We start from the raw sequence: 16,402 nt of genomic DNA, 5'->3' as shown, positions 1-16,402 counted from the left end.
CGTTAAAAAATTGTTTTAAAACAAGATTTTACATTTTATTTTGTTTACAAAGAAATAATCACTACTTGAGGTGTTTTTTTTTGTTTTTTTTTTTTGTTTTTGTTTTTTTGTTGTTGTTGTTTTAAAACCACTAACATCCAAAAAACAACCCCAAAACTTTTAAGGTCACTGCTATCCTAGGAGTTTCTCCCGATCGGAAGTGGGAAGGGTTTTAAAATCAAGCTCTCTCTGGTCAGATGAGGACCTAGAAAGCACAATGTGCTTCTGGTGAAACTGTGATGTTATTGGCCAAAAACTTTCCTCCCTCCTAGCCCCGGCAGGAAGCAGGCCCAGGGCTCTGCTCCTAAGGCTGCATGCAGAGCGCCCTCCTTCCCCACCATGCTGGGGGGAGAGCCCACCAGGCTGGCCTCCGAGCAGCAGCGCTTACCTGGGTACAGTGTGCCCGGAAGGCCCATGCTTTCCAAGTAGTTGTGGCAGCGCTCTTTATGTTCCTCTAAAGAGCTTCGCTGTTTATAGCTTCGGCCACAATATCCACATTTGTGAGGTTTACCAACTGCAGAAAACACAATTGAGTTCAAGACCCCAATTAAATGCCAGCCTTATGTGTAAGGGAAATGCATGCAATACAATTATTACCAAAAAAGTTTTAAAAAAATTCTACCCTTGAGAGCTAAAAGTGTGATGGACTTGATGAAAATTCCTGAATTCAAAAATGTTGGTGGCCAAGGGTTTCTTTCATTGTACCAAGAACTCATGCGATTCTTGTTTTGTCTTAGTTTGTCTACTGACTACCAAATTCTCTCCTGCTTCAATCATGGAAGCCTAATCTTTAACTGGAGAAAATGAGCCACTGCCATGTTATAATGTGGATGCCAGCGACTGGACAGAGATATGAGGAAGGCCCGTGTGTTGGCCACATTGTCCGCAGATTTGCTTCCAGAGTAGGCCTCGGTCTATGCTGTGGGCCGGATCTGCCTTGACGCTGGTGCTACATCTACCATAGCCAGAGTGAATTCAGTTCCAGGTGCTAAACTGGGTAACTTGAGGTCTCTAAGAAACCATGCTGGACAAATATGCTTGAATGAAATAAGTGTGTTATTTCACAAATGTATTTTCTTACATAATATAAATATATCTTATGTTTGTATTATGTAAGACAAAGTATTTTGTATTTTCCATGCATATGTATATGTAATACAAAATATTTTGTATTTTCTATGTATATATATTTCTATTCTATGTATATGTATATTTATATGTATATGTATTTTCATATATTTCTATGTATATGTATTTTTACATACATATACATAGAAAATACAAAATACATTGTTCATAAACAGAGCTTATGGAAAAGCTCTGCTTTCTTGCCAAAGAGCTTTAGGATGGTGTAGCTTCTAGATCAGCCTTGTCCAACAGAACTTACTATCATGATAGAAGTGCTCTCTATTGGTGCTGTCCAATATGGTAGCCACCAGCAACATGTAGCTGTTGGACATAAAAAGTGTGGCTAGTACCACTGAGGACTGAAGTTTTAATTTTGTTTAGTTTTAACTTATTATAATTAAAAATACTGCATGTGGCTAGTGGCTACTGTATTGGGCAGTGCAGTTCTGTATAATGAGGTTTAGTCCTTTCTGGATTTTACTGAGTGATATTTTAGGAAAGAGAAAGACTAGTCAGGAATTCATATCATGCCTAAGTTTAAGGACTTCAGTAGATACCATTTTAAGAGACAAACTGAATAAAGTATCTTTAATCACTTATATAAGGAATATAAATTTCCAACCTAATAGCAGAATCTTCTACTTCTTTCTCATGTTGTTTTATTGAGCATATTTCAAAGTATTGTATAAAAATTAAGAGCATGCAAATAGAACGTGTGGTACAATGGTTTAGTCAAAGATTATGTTGGTTGAATCTCTTTCCTAGGTGAACGGAAGCTACAGGAAGAAGACCAACATGAAAGCCAAAATTTGACTTCTGGACCATTTAATAGAGAATGAAAAGGATCTTTATTTATCTACATAAAGTGATGTACCCCTAATATCAGGAAATAATGTTGAAACACAGAATTTTGCCTAAAATTGCACATTTTATTGAGTATTGCTTTTAGAAATTAATAGGATATAGATAATCACTCGATGTCCTTTCCTGAAAAAGCTATAACTTCAGTAAATTCCATGATCAAATTGCTTCCTGTATATATGACATGGTGTCTGAATACCCATTTTTCTGAAAATATGATTGATTTTAACTTTGGAACATAAGAACTATGTTCACTGTAAGCAACTGAACTCAAGTGTCTCTTGCAGCATAGCCCAATATTCTGTGGGAAAGAAATTCTAAGCTTGCAACTTCCAAAGGAAGCTATGAGGCAGGAAGGGAGATCACTTCTCCACCCCTCCAGCTCCCCCAGTCCCCTCTTGCTGTCAGCATGGGACAAATTCCCTAACTCTCTCCCTGCTAACATGCTAGTTCATAAGACCTCAGGCTACCACCAGTTGCTAGAGAAAGCTGTGATGTTGATCCTGGTTTTTAATGGGACAGGGGAGTCACCATTCCACAATGGAGTAGAGTGTGGCCACATTTGAATTTGCCAGACAAAGGCCAAAGTCCTTATTTCACTTCAGTGAAATCACGTTGAAGAAATCATCGCTGTTTTTTTCCCCAAGAGCAGTGTGTGTCTCTACAGCATTTTCGGACAGACAGATCCCTAGCAGCCCTGCATCCATGATGGGTTTTCTCCACTGGCTTATCCATGGATCCAGAATAGAAATACACAGTCCAAAGTCTACCACCATTCTGTAATTACTCAAGTGATCAGTGGTACTTAGAGTAGGATACCATCATGCCTCAAATGAAATACATAGGCCTGGAGCCAGAGTAACATAAAGTACTCTACTAGATGGTCCCAACTCCACAACAAGAGAGGAAAGAGAGCAGCTCTGCTCTTAAGGACTGATGTGCATGAGAGATTCCATTGCAATGAGAGTAATCTAGGAGTGATGATGACCTATGGTTGGTGTCAACCTAAGAATGAGTGCTTGTGTTTTCCACTGACATGGGAAGCGGTGCTTCCCACTAACCCAAGGCAATATTGCTGCCAACTGTGTCCGTGTCTACATGGCTCCTTAGAAACAACAGATGTGAAGCTTCTTCCTAGATCACTTGTTAGCATGGCACACAGACTGCACAGTCCTCTCAGCTGAGGCCTCCACAGGCCTTGCCTGTCAGGCCCAGGTACCACCTTTGTCTCCAGGTGGGACCACCGTACATGCTCATCACCCATGTGAACATTTAAAGATGCTCAGGTCATGCTACTGTCTTCCCATCTCAGGCGAACCACCCGTTCTCCCTGTCCCTCTGTAACAAGGCAAGTGTCCCACTCCATGGCCCACCTGCTGACCTGCCCGCCCTCTGGGGCAAGCAACTCCTCAGCTTGGTATAGCTCCTTTCTTGGACATTTTTAGGAAGTCAAATCACCCAAATCATGACAATTTTGTGATGAAGAGCATGTGGGGATCCTTCTCCACATGTACCGCCACGAAGGAGGTCAGGATGGAGAGGAGGTGATGCACTGGCCTCTGTGACTCCTCTCTTTTTTGTCTCCAGCCAACTAGGTGAGCTACTACAAGGGTCACCTGCCAGGAGAGAGACTGAGTTCTTGGCAACATGGGTGCCACACCCCTTTCTGGGATTATTGCCGACTCACACACTCATTTAGAACTTCTCTTTTTTTTTTTTTTTTTTTGAGGGGGGTTCCCCCTTTCCCCCCCGGTTGGGTGCTGTTGGACAAACTCGGCTCACCGCAAGCTCCGCCCCCCCGGTTCCTGCCATTCTCCTGCCTCAGCCTCCCAAGTAGCTGGGACTACAGGCACCTGCCACCGCGCCTGGCTAATTTTTTGTATTTTTAGTAGAGACGGGGTTTCACCATGGTCTCGATCTCCTGACCTTGTGATCCGCCCGCCTCGGCCTCCCAAAGTGCTGGGATTACAGGCGTGAGCCACCGTGCCCGGCCCATTTAGAACTTCTCTAAAGCAAACCTCAGACACTCGCCTTCTAGCACGTACTTCAGAGGCCCCTCCCTTCTATGGGAAGTCTCTCCTGACTTTCCACCCCAGGACCCACTGTCCCCTTCCTTATGCTCCCACTGTCCCCTCAGACGCTCTGTCATGCCTCCTGTAACACACTGGTGCTTTCCTTGTGTGCACCTGAGGTCTTCTGTGCAGAATGGGCACCAGGGGCACTCAGTAAATGTGTGATAAAGAGATGGATGTAATGAGCGGCTTCTAAAACCCTCAACCATTGAATACACGCATCACATTTGGGAAGAGATGGCCTGGGCCGCTGCAGACCTTCCACAAACAACACACATCCGCCTCCCTGAGGGAGGCTCCTCCTTATCCTGCTACCCCAGGTAGGTGAGGAGCAGCTGGTCTGAGGCATTGCCATCCCCCAGTGCACCTGCTTAGAGAGCCTGCTGCTTGGAGAAGGGCCTTGGCTGGTGGCTGGCTGGGGCAAGAGGCCCCTTGAGGGAAAGGACAAAAGCCATCAACCTTTCACATCCAAAGCCTCATGCGGTATGCTACAGCAAATACCCCCAACTGGACGGTATGAAGGAGACCTGTGCCGTGTCATGTTGTACAGACCACACTGTAGGCAAACATGATCCATGACATGCCGGCCAAGAGCCCTCTCTTCCTCTACCCTGTAGAATTATGGGACTGCTGGATAATGAAACACCCAGGACTATTTCTCAGGAGGCAGAGGATCTAACCAAACTTTAGTGGATTTGGACTTTACAGGCTGGGAGTGTTTTGAGAATAATGAAGCATTTATGCCTATGATGATCTTGCCAAGACTCCGGACTATGTGGGTTGTACTTTATCTGTCTAATTGAAAGAGAAAGGCTGCTGTCTAAAATCTGGTAACAGCCCCAGACTGGCCTCCGCAACTGTGGTGTTGGCTGGTTTTTGGTGTGAGAGCCACACTGGGCTCAGTCTGGGTGGGTGTGCCCTAAATCACCCTTCTCTACCAGCTCTGCCAAAAAGCTATCCTATTACACCTGTGTAAAACACTCCAAAGTGGGACTTAACAACATAAAGAATTGTACTTGAAAACGTTTTGGGTCTTAGCAGTACACTTGGTGAAAACACTTCCCGCAAAATCCTTTATGGAAACCACACCAGCCTGACAAACGGGATGAGGATGCCTGTTCTGAAACATGCTACCTAAGGTGAGACTTCCGTGTGTGAGTGTGTGTGTGTGCATGGGGCTCCCTGTGCCCAATCTCCCTGGTGCAGTGGGAAAAGTAGAATATGGGGAGGGCGGATGGGGCAATGTCAAAGAAGCGACGGCCCACACCCAATGCAGGACTGCGAGCTGGGGGGTACTCAGGGTTAGCCAGCAAGGATACAATCCGGGATCCATGCAGGCAGAGCGGAGGAGTCCCGGGACACCCGGACAGCCCCGGACTGCGCCCAGGGGACCTACCGGAGTGCGTCCTCAGGTGGCCAGTGAGGGCGTCCCTCCGGCGGCAGGCGTAGTTGCAGAGGTGGCATTTGAAAGGCTTCTCCCCGGAATGCAGCTTGATGTGCCGGAGCAGGTTGCCCTTCTGGGTGAAGGAGGCCCCGCACTGATTGCACTGGAAGGGCCGTTCTCCTGGGACCGAGAGAGGAGAGCTGGTGAGAACTAAACTCAACATGGGGACACGAGGACGATGCTACAAGAAAGTTGTTTCCCACGGGGGCTTGGTGACTTCCACCGGCTGCAGGTTTGATAGAACACGAGGCTTTCAGACTAAACCTGCCAGCTCCTTAACGCTTCACTGGCTGGGTCAATTTGATCTGAAAATCTAATTTTTTTCCCCTAAATCAGAATGGCACATCACAATGCAAATTCAAACTCATTTAAATAAAGTGACTGCAACATTTTGTGATGAAGAGCCACTCTTCCTGATCAGCAGTTTTGGAATAAACCAATATCCAATTTTGCGTGTTGTGGCATTTGGTGGGGTTTTTAATGTGGCTTTTTTCAAAGGGTCTTTAAAATATGCCACTGAAGCAGCAAAATAAAAAGGAAACTCATTAAAAATGCATTTCAGGATCACAAGTTCATTTCAGCGTTACATTCTTATATTTAAATGAAAGGCACTTCATTATAACAGTTATAATAACTTCTTTTCATTTACATTTTCCCTGTATTTTCCCTTTCAATTTCTTCTCCATTACCTGTCTGTCCCTAAGCAGGCAAATCAGGAGAGAGACAGACAGAGAGCGTGAGGATGAGAGAAAGAGAGAGAGAGATGGAGAAAGATTGAATAAAATGAGAAGTTAAGAAACTGTGAAGGAAGTCCCCCATCTTCCAAAGAAAAGTCCCAAACCTCCCTATGGCAGGGCATACAAGTCAGAGTTGCATTGAGATTTCTAGCTTTTTCTTTCTTTACAAATCCTAAAACATTTAAGCTATTATTTGTCTATATCCATAGAAGACAAATTATATTTTAAGTACAGGTATTCTAAGAGGTGCAATTCAGTTGTTATGAAGGAATTCTTTCCGGGGTGGGACTGTTGCAACTGTGACTAAGAAAACACCTGACCCTCTGCTCTGTGTGGCAGCACCTGTGTCTCCATTCCAGAGCTGACAAAGGAATAAACAGGTATCTGAGTAAAAGAAATACACTATTGTCCTACTGAGTAGTCACAGGTCTTGGAATCTAAATCAGGGAACATTTCATTTAACTCTCACTTCAAAGAGTGATAATTTGTCATGTTTAAGTAGACATGAAACTCTTTTGTAAAACAAATGCTTTATTTAGAAGAACAATCCTATGTGACCACAATTCCTGGTGTTGAGAGACCATAACAACATATTTCCTGGAGTCACTTTTTTCTCAGGAAAAAACAATGTATTAAAATGTCTATTTAACCATTTCCCGATTGATTAATATGATTATGGTAAAGAAGACAGCACTTCTCAAAAATGATTACACAGAAGCATATCTGGCACTATTAACATCCACACCAGATTAGATTTAAAAGTCTATATTGACACTTGAATTTCATGATTATCATCACTTTTTTTTTTAAGCTGGCAGGTTAGAGGCACTACTATAAAAGCTGAAACTAATTTACAGTGATGTTCAATTATAGGCCAATGGAGAGGTCCTGATACTAACCAGGAGGTATCTGGTATTTCTCCAAATCCCTATAGAAATTTGTATTAGCTAAGCAGAGAGAAGGAGTTTAAATGTAAGCAGGTTGGAAGGTGATGGTGAAACAAGCTAACTGACTAACTAACTAACTATACTGTCTGAGTTACAAACCCATGCATGAAAATCAATACTAGATGAAGAGGCTAAAACAGCTAGCAGCCAGATAGCCCAGGAGAGTTTCCACTGGAGAGAGATCATTTAATTATCTGTTAGGAACACTTCTGAGCCTTCCGTGCACTTGTGCATAACTGTGTGTATTTAACTCCAAAAGGATAAAAAGGAAAAGTAGAGTGAGCTGGTGCAGGGAGACCCAGACAGCGTGAGATGGACATGCCTCCAACCACAGCTCTCATTTGGACAGGGTGGCCTCTCAGGAGAAAGCTCATGCCACAAAAATGCTCACAGTAAGGATGTGAGGACATCCTGGTGACACAACAGTGTTTGTGGTATGACCCTAAGTTCGTGAATCCAGCCCTACACTTACACCTGGGAAAGACCCCCTTCTATGCTGGGCAGGTGCTGGAGTCCCATGTCTCTCCCCAGGTCTGGAGGGCTACAGGGAAAACAGGAGGCAGAGCCAGGGTCTCTGTCCATCACAGACAGAAAGGGCAGACTGCTGCAGACACATTGCCCTTCTGCAGAGCAGGGCAGGCAGGCAGGAAGGCAGGCAGGCAGGAAGGCAGGCAGGCAGGCAGGCAGGGGTTCGCTTGGATCCTGCCGTGCTTGGGGTCCTAATACCTGCCTACAAACAAATTTCATTGTAAACCTTTTTTGCTTCTGAGTGCCTTTGCTGGGATGAACATGTAGCACAAGGCATGGGGGTCTTAAGAGAGCATTCCCAGGAGTGACAATACCGAGCACTCCACTCAAGCAGTTTCCTTTGGAGGGGTCCGCAGCTAAGAAGACACGTTCATGGAGCTGGGGCACAAGAACCCAGCCCACGCCATGTGTGTTCTTGCGTGGCCGGGGTCCATCATTTCCCTTGTGCAGGTCAACAGCTATTGCAGCTGAGTAGGTCAAGTTTCTCCAAGGTTGTATTTATTTTTATTTAACTGGGATGAGGACGTTGATGTCGTGAATTGGAAATTTAATTTTTAATCCCAATGACTCCACAGATCTCCCAGTTTAGGAACCCTCTGTAAGAAGGTTTGAGCCCTCTCCAATAACCTCACCGGGTAAAAACGGAAGTCTTCATGGATGCCTACGTCCTAGAATTTGAGGGCATATCAGAAGAAAGTGAAAAAAATGCATTTGAACTTCAAGAACTGACGTAGGTCTACTGCAACCATACCTGGGAGGAGCAGTGCCATTAGGGTGCTGTGTTTAGGAAGCTCGGGGACTGAACCTTTTTATCTTACAGACGGGAACTGTGTAGGCACAGACAATCTTCTTGGTCTTTGTTATTAAAAATCCCATCATTTAGAATAATAATGCGGTGTATTTGCACCCTGCATTTCCTGCTTCCTTACTACCTCTCTCCCCTCTGGTTCTCACACTAATCCTGAGACACTGGTGGGGAAGATGTTACTATTACACCCGAGTCAAAAATATAAAACTGAGCTGCGCAACAGGGGAAGTGACGTGCTGGTGCCCATGAGCTGATTAGAAAATGGCACCAGTGGTACTCAACCAACATGGGGATATGGGTGGAGGTGAGACCGCCCCTGAATTCCCTCAGTGTATCCCGGAAGGGACTGGGAAGCTGACTCAGCCACGGGCAGGAGGAGGAACAATGGCCACAGTGCAAGTACCAGTCTGCCACAGATAAAGAGCCCTCCGAACGGCCCTGTTCTGTCACTGCTCAGCTGCACTGCCCTGCCGCCTGAGGCAGCTCTGTGCTCCACGTGCTGGGAGCTTGTTAGGAATGCCTGCTCTCTGGCCTCCCCCCAGGTCTGAAGCAGAGTTGCATGTTCACAAGATCTCAGGTGATTTACATGCTCTTTCAAGTTTGAGAAGCACTGCTCTAGAAATATTTTAAGCATACAGAATTCAGAAAGCATGGCTTTTGTAACATATTCCACTCAGATCCCAGGAAAATGAAAACCTTTTCTAGCATATCTAGTTATTCAAACCAAGTCTGGCCAAACCAGGTATTTTGTATCTATCTGGGACTGTCTATATTTAGGCAGTGGAAATGCATGATGAAGACAATTCACAAGTTCATTGCTTCAAGTGTGGGTATTTTTTTGTTTTTAACAAAGGGCAAGACAGAAAGTATAAAATTGACTTCTGAAAGTTATTTGTTCCGTAAGTGAAAAACTCAGCTTATTGGTGTGCAGGTGGCACCTAGCTGCTATTTGTTGGGAGAAGTGAACAACAAACAGCAGATGCCACCTGGCATATCTGTACTTGGCAGGTTTATTCATTAAACATAATTATTCTTTTTATCAAGGCAGGCAGTCATTGTATTTTGGCAATTTAGTATGCCAGAATTTGACTCACTAATCAAATATTTATTTAAGAGAATTTTCACTGTACAGTCAGGCTTTACGTGAACTAACAGGCAAGTAATTCATTAGTGAGGTCTATTCCTCATCGGGGATGTATTACTACGGGTCTCGGAGTATCCTGTTAAGTGTCTATCACAGGGTAGCCTACCTTCATGTTAACTTCCACCTCATCACAAAGGCGAGGCTGGGACTACTCTCGTGGACGCTTGCTTCACTTAGGGCTGAGTGTGATTGGTCTATTTCACTGGGTAATTTGAGGATAAAGGGGCCATTAGAAAAAGCAAAGTTTGCTTAATTTTAGAATTTGAATTTTTATTGAAGATGGGTATCTATTGACATCAACTTATTTTTACAGTTTTTCAGATATACTACAAATGGAATGGATCAGTTTGGAAACTGCCCTGATTCATATATAAAAATTACAACCCCACAAATATCTGCATTTCCTGATAATATAGCTTTTTTGGCTCACGAAATTTTCTTAATTTCTGCTTAATTTCTGATAAACATATTTTTGTTTGCCCGCACGGAAGCAGCACACGAGGGTCTGATGTCAAGTCATCGTCATCACTTTCCTGAGGTATCTTATAGAATCTGCTAGGCCTTTAAAATAGGATTTTCAACTAATTCTTCCCCTTGGGTTTTGCAGTGGGAGACGCTAGCTTTATGCTGACCTAACGATGCCAGCTCAGAGGCAGTGATGGCTTAGGGTCTCTATGTTTCACGTTCCAGCTTTCAGTGGCTGCTAGAGGTGGTGGATCTATTGTGTTTTACCCAACTTTAGAACAGCTTCCCATGCAAAGAAAAGTTTCTCTTCAATTCATAAGAAACCTCCTGCCGACAGTTAAATAAGTGTGTGCCATTCATATTTTACTTCTAAGACCCTTCAGCACCATGAGTGGTGGTGACTGGACAGTTCTGTTGGACAACTCTGTGACACTTCCATCAACGTGACCGACTATTAGAAACACTGGCAGAGCGAGGCCAGCTGGGGCTCGCCGTGTTTCCACGTCCCTGGTGAGGGGGCATCCTGTGAGCCTGAGTACAACTCGCTGACACTAGGGTGCCCGTATTCTTTCCTTTCTGGACACAGAACATGACATTCTCTTATACTTCCAGTAAACCTTTCAGTAAGACAGAGGATTTGGGATGAAGTTCTTTAGGAATTTGAGCTGATAACCAGTGGTAACAGAAGCATCTGATTCAGTCTCCCCTGGTAGAGGGCAAATCATTTGAAAGCTCATCTGAGGTCTTTCTGAAAACTCAATTTTGCTGCTATTCCATCATTCACTATTGTTTCCACACATCAAACCCTGTTAGTTTGAATACCATTAAAACACACATTTTACTCATGGTTTCTCAGTGGAAAATTTGAGGAGTAAATTTTGGTGTATCAGGATTTTCTGTTTTGTGGAGGGTGATTACTAGCACACGTACCCTAAGGGCTCAGCTGAGACAACTTAGTATGTGTTACTATAATAGCAGGCCCTCGCCAGGCCTCTCATGTGATGCTGTTCACTTTCCCCTTGTTTTATGTATAGGGTGGAATTGGTACATGTTGATAAGTCTTTTTCAAGGCCGTACCAGAATAAGGACTCTATGACTCGGTACCACTTGGAACCAATCGCTTGCAACAACTGAGCTACCAGTCAATTTGAAACATGCTCAGAACACTCAAGGAAGACAGGATGCTTTCTTCCTTCAAACCCCATGCACCTTCTCCAGGCCACTAAAGGAAAAACTGAGCCAGGCCTTACCAGTGTGGCTTCTTTTGTGAACCATGAGCACATTGGGCCCGATGCAAATGATCCCACAGATATCACACTTTAGTTTTCCGTTAGGAAGTCGAATGCCTCCAACTCCTGACAAAGCCGAGCTGCCTTGGTCCCTGTGGGAGCCATTCATTTTCTCTCCTGAGGCATCAAGCATTCGTAAATCCTCCGCACATTCTTCCCCATTCATTTCACAGGCACGCCCATTCTCTTCATCACTCTGAGTCTCTACTTTAACATTACTGGCTGAAAGAAACAATACAGGAGGCCACTCAGTGTCATTGCAAAAAAAAAAAATGCAACAAAACAACACAGCAGCAAAAAGACAATCAAATAGGCGTGGAGAGCTACTAAACAGAAGTTCTTAGCAAATACCAAGGGGAGAGCAGCCTGAACTCGCCATGCATTCAGACTTGAGAGGGCTTTGGTGGCAGGCCTTGGGATGCACCTGGGGTCACAGGGAGATCTGCCAGCCCTCTCCATAGGCCCCATTGGCGAGGGTCTGAAAATGCACTAGAAGGGTATTTACATAGTTCCCACTTTAGAGTTGGGCCCCCATTTTAAGCAGGTTCATGTCAGGAGTGGTCTGAAGCCGACTCCTACACCCTACCCATCAGATGGGCACCTTGCCCTACAGGGTGGGTACTGGGTCACACAATCCAGCTCTCTAGGATGTGAGAACTTGTTTGGCAAAATACCTAATAAGTGGTTAACAAGCCTGAAAATGTCTCTTACTTGTGATGCTACCTTTCCTTGTGGCATGTAAACATTAATAAACTTTGGGACAAAACTCAGTAAACATAAAAATGCTCAGAGTTCTGACCACAGTTCCCCTTCAGATTTCTGGAAGATCTTTCTGTTTCTTCGGTACATGACCATTTGAATTCCTGTTTATCTTAAATAACATAAACAAACCCTGTGTTCTAAAGAAGAGGTAATCATTTCTTACACTTCTTCCACTCACTGAAGGGTTAATTGGGATAGTTTATGAATGTTGATATCTGGAAGAGCTTTTTTTTTTCCAAAGAGAAAGAAGCTTGTGTGTGTGCCGGGGGGGAGGGTGGGAGGTGAACTTTTAGTGTCTTGAATACAATGACCACTATTGACTCTGCATTACTGTTGCCTTTAAGTCACACATCATAGGGTAATTATGTCATTTGAATATTTTTCTTCCTGAAAAAAGTAGGAAACATTTCATTTACATACATCAGAAACACTGACTGATGATACACTGGTGAATCCAACACTACAATGACTAAGAGAATTTGTAGTTACACTGAAAGGCATCATTTTAACAACCATTTTTACAGACTAATTAAGAGTAGGTAGGTAAATTTTGCTAAGTAAAATGATCGATGAGATAGATGACAATCAAGACTAAATATTTCTTTTTTGAGACAGGGTCTTGCTCTGTCACCCAGGCTGGAGTGCAGTGGGATGGCTCACTGTAGCCTCTGTCTCCCGGGCTCAAGTGATCCTCCCACCTCAGCCTCCCTAGTAGTTGTGACTAAAGGTTTGCACCACCACATCCGGCCATTTTTGTTTTTGGTATTTTTTGTAGAGATGGGTCTTCCCACGATGACCAGGCTGGTCTCGAACTCCTGAGCTCAGTGATCCACCTGCCTTGGCCTCCCGAAGTGTTGAGATTACAGGTGTGGCCACTGTGCTCAGCGTAGACTACATAATTTTTGATCAACATTTTCAATCAATGGTTCTCAAAGTTTGGTCCCTGGAGAAGCAGCATCAGCATCACCTGAGAACTTACTAGAAGCACAGACTCTCGGGCTCACCCCAGAACTGCTGGCTCAGGAACTCTGGGGCAGGCCCGCAGTCTGTTTTAATGAACCTTCCAAAAGATTCTAACGTATCCTGAGGACTGAGAACAACTGTTTTAAATAACCAACTTAGTTAATAACATTCCAAGCTTATTTTATTTCAGCGAGTTCCTCTCGATTTAGAGAACTACAATTCAGACACTGAAATAAAAATACCTGGTCGGGAATCTTAGCTGCACTATTTAAAAGCTCTGAGATCTTAGGCAAGTCATGTAACTTCTCTGTGCCTTGATTTCCTCATCCATGAAAATGGAATTTATTATAGCAGCAGCCTAACAGGGCTGACCGATGAGAAGTTAGCTGAGGACAGTGGCTGGGGCATGGCACGTGGAGGCTCACCCCCAGTGATCCCAGTATAGTCTTCCACCTAACCCCAATACCACATGCTGGGCAGACAGCACATTAATTGCTCTCTGCTATTTAACCTTCACAACAACTCCATAAGGGAAGTGCTATCATTATCCTATTTTACAGTTGAAGAAGCCGAGGCACAGAGAGGTTGAACAATTTGCTAAGGTCACATAGCTGGCAAGTGGCAGAGCTGGAAGGTAACTGCAGGCAGCCTGGCCCCAGCATCCACTTACACAGTCATCTCTTGGTAACTGCAGTGCATCAGTTCTGGGACTCCTGAAGGTCTGTGGATGTGCAAGTCCCTAAATTGGCCCTATAGAACCTGTGGATACGAAAAATCTGCCTTCCATATCCACAGGTTCCGTGTCTCTTGAATACTGCCTTTTCAAGCCACAGTGGGTTGAATTTCCAGAGGCTGAACCCATGGAAATGGAGGACTAACTGTATTGCCAGTGTTTTCCCTTTAGCTCTTTAGCGAAATGACTTACAGATGAATAATGAAATGAATTAACTGAGACATGCTGGACTTGGAGACCACAAAAGTGAGGATGCACCAGAGGATGAACAGAGCTGCCTGTCTCCTCCATCAGATCCTGGCATTATGCAGAATTGTCCTGAGAAATCCAGCAGTGGGGATTCTCCAAATGCTCTTCCCTTCAGATCCTGAAGATCAGAGACTCAGAGCATCTGAGCAGCCTCCTACTAACCTCTCCCCACTGCCAAGGATAAGATACTTGGAAAATAAAGAGATAGGCAGGCAAGTGAGTCTGGTTGGCTGTTGAGGCAATGGTGCTCAACGACCACTGAGTTCTCTGTCGGTACTCTCAGGTAGAGGATGTGCATCTTTTTGGGAGGAAGCTAATTCTCTAGGCCCTCCTTGCTCACCAATGTCTACACCAGCCTGCTCTGGAAACACAATGAGGTTGCAAAGATCTGTGTACTCCTTAATCTAATATTATTTTTAATCATTTATCTTGTGGCTTTTAATATAAGATTAGAACACAATGGACCAAATTAAGATTGGTGTAGCAAGTTTTTCAAAAACAGGCGCTAAGACCAGGGCTGTAGAGAAGGTGTAGGCGGAGCGCTTCTGAAGCTAGAAAAAGGACGCCACGCAGAAGAACAGGCATGGGGATAATCCCCTTGGCATATTCCCCTACTTGGCTTAACTTCATAAATTCAGAGGCAACCAGCTACAGAGAATTGACTCTTGCTTTCCCACGGGTACATATGGCCTATTAGAACTTGCCAGAAGTTATCACTTGTTTTTCTGGATCATTAAGAATGAGTATTTCTGGGATTCTTCGGTGTGCTCTATGGTGTGTGCTGTTGCTAAGTGTGTGGGCGCTTGCAGGCGGGGAACAGAACAGCAGGGAAGCACTGGACATGACCTTCAGGTTTCTGGCTTCAGGATCACCAGTTCTGCTACAGCAGGCTGCTTGCAGGAGGCGGCAAAGCTATGTGACAGGAAGGAAGCAGAAGCATAGGGGAAAGCCCACAATGGATGCTGCCATAGATATCACAGATGTCCTCAAAGCCAGAGGCCTGGAGATCAGTCACTCATTGGACAAATGGTGGCTGAAAGCAGTACTCTGTCCTTGTTAGCCTTCATGACACTGTCACTGAGAGCTGTAACAGAACCAAAAGAGAACCAGGGACACAAACACTCTGGCTCAGGCCCACCCTGGGCTCTTTCATTGACTGAGAGATAATGGATGAGAGTTCAATTTTATTATTCAACAAATGTGACAATAAATACGATGAAGAGTGGATGTGTTCAAACTCCTAGTCAAAAAGGCACAAGAGCCTATCACATACTGTCCTGAGATCAATGTGGACACCAAGGTACGATTTTAGGGAGATAGGTACCTAGATCTCCACCTAGATGGCCAGATGTAGGGACATATACAGAAGATTGGTCACATAAGTCTGTAGGAACAGCAGTAGGGAGGATCAGCTCAGGAAGAGAGAGAGTTCCAAGAGGAAAACTAAGGACACTGCGATGCTCTAGGTTTCTAAAAAAGAGTATGCAGACAATATCCACGGATCACTGTGGGCAAGGCCAAAGAACTGAAAATAACGGAAAATGAACAGAGGAACCTGTATCAGCAAATGCTCAAAACATTTTAAATGGAATTTAGATGGCAGATGCGGAGCATTCCAGGGCTGGAAGCTTCTAGCACTATTCGGACAGCTTCTAAGCCATGTTATGACAGGAAAGGTTGGTGAAGTCTAAGACAGGGACTGGATGACTGCCAGGCGCTGGCAGGATTTGGTGGGAACAGAGTCGTCACCATGGGGCGCGTTAGATTCAAGCAGTGTGTGGATTTCCCATAAATGGGGTTAAGCTCCTCGTTTCTTTGTGGAAAAATGCAAAGTGGATGCTGGTTACATAGATGAGATCAGGAGAGTTCTGTCCACCCAAGGAGGCTGTCCATGAAAATGGGGGTCTCTTATCCAGCTAGGAGGAGAATATAAGCAACTTGCTTACTGTTTTCATAGATGACAGAAATCAGGGCTTGAAACTATCTTCGTAAGTTGCAGCTACAGACTGTATCTCAAAATCTGAAACCTATTAGTCATAAATGTAAGGACCTGTGAAATTAAAATACACATTTTAAAAACACAAGCCCGGGATGAGAGCGTCTTGGCTTCCCATGTAAGTGTGAAAAAGGTTTCTGGGGTTTTCCCTGAAGGTGAGCTCAATCACAGATGTGGACAGAAGGAAGAAAAACAGAAGAAGGGGTGACAGAGTCCTGTAGTCACTGAAATCTGGAA

At 44.3% G+C, this 16,402-nt stretch overlaps 1 protein-coding gene across 20 annotated transcripts in view; it reads right to left on the bottom strand.

Annotated features, from left to right (window-relative positions):
- The window catches only part of IKZF1 (IKAROS family zinc finger 1), a 103,017-nt gene that overhangs the window by 18,143 nt on the left and 68,472 nt on the right, over positions 1-16,402 (bottom strand). For 7 of the 20 annotated variants that reach the window (XM_017956713.3, XM_021935782.2, XM_031665415.1 and 4 more), the window contains 3 exons: positions 11,424-11,684; positions 5,497-5,664; positions 428-553 (listed from right to left, as the gene is read on the bottom strand). The exons of 2 other annotated variants lie outside the window; for them this stretch is intronic. In XM_017956713.3, the coding sequence (XP_017812202.1) occupies positions 428-553; positions 5,497-5,664; positions 11,424-11,684 (555 nt within the window). The remainder of the gene's footprint in view (positions 1-427; positions 554-5,496; positions 5,665-11,423; positions 11,685-16,402) is intronic. 11 more of the 20 variants (XM_021935785.2, XM_021935787.2, XM_009202956.4 and 8 more) reach the window with 4 other exon arrangements.

This window comes from Papio anubis, chromosome 4 (genome assembly GCF_008728515.1).
Source record: "Papio anubis isolate 15944 chromosome 4, Panubis1.0, whole genome shotgun sequence".
Classification (NCBI taxonomy): Eukaryota; Metazoa; Chordata; class Mammalia; order Primates; family Cercopithecidae; genus Papio; species Papio anubis.
This window is presented reverse-complemented; position numbering and strand designations above follow the sequence as displayed.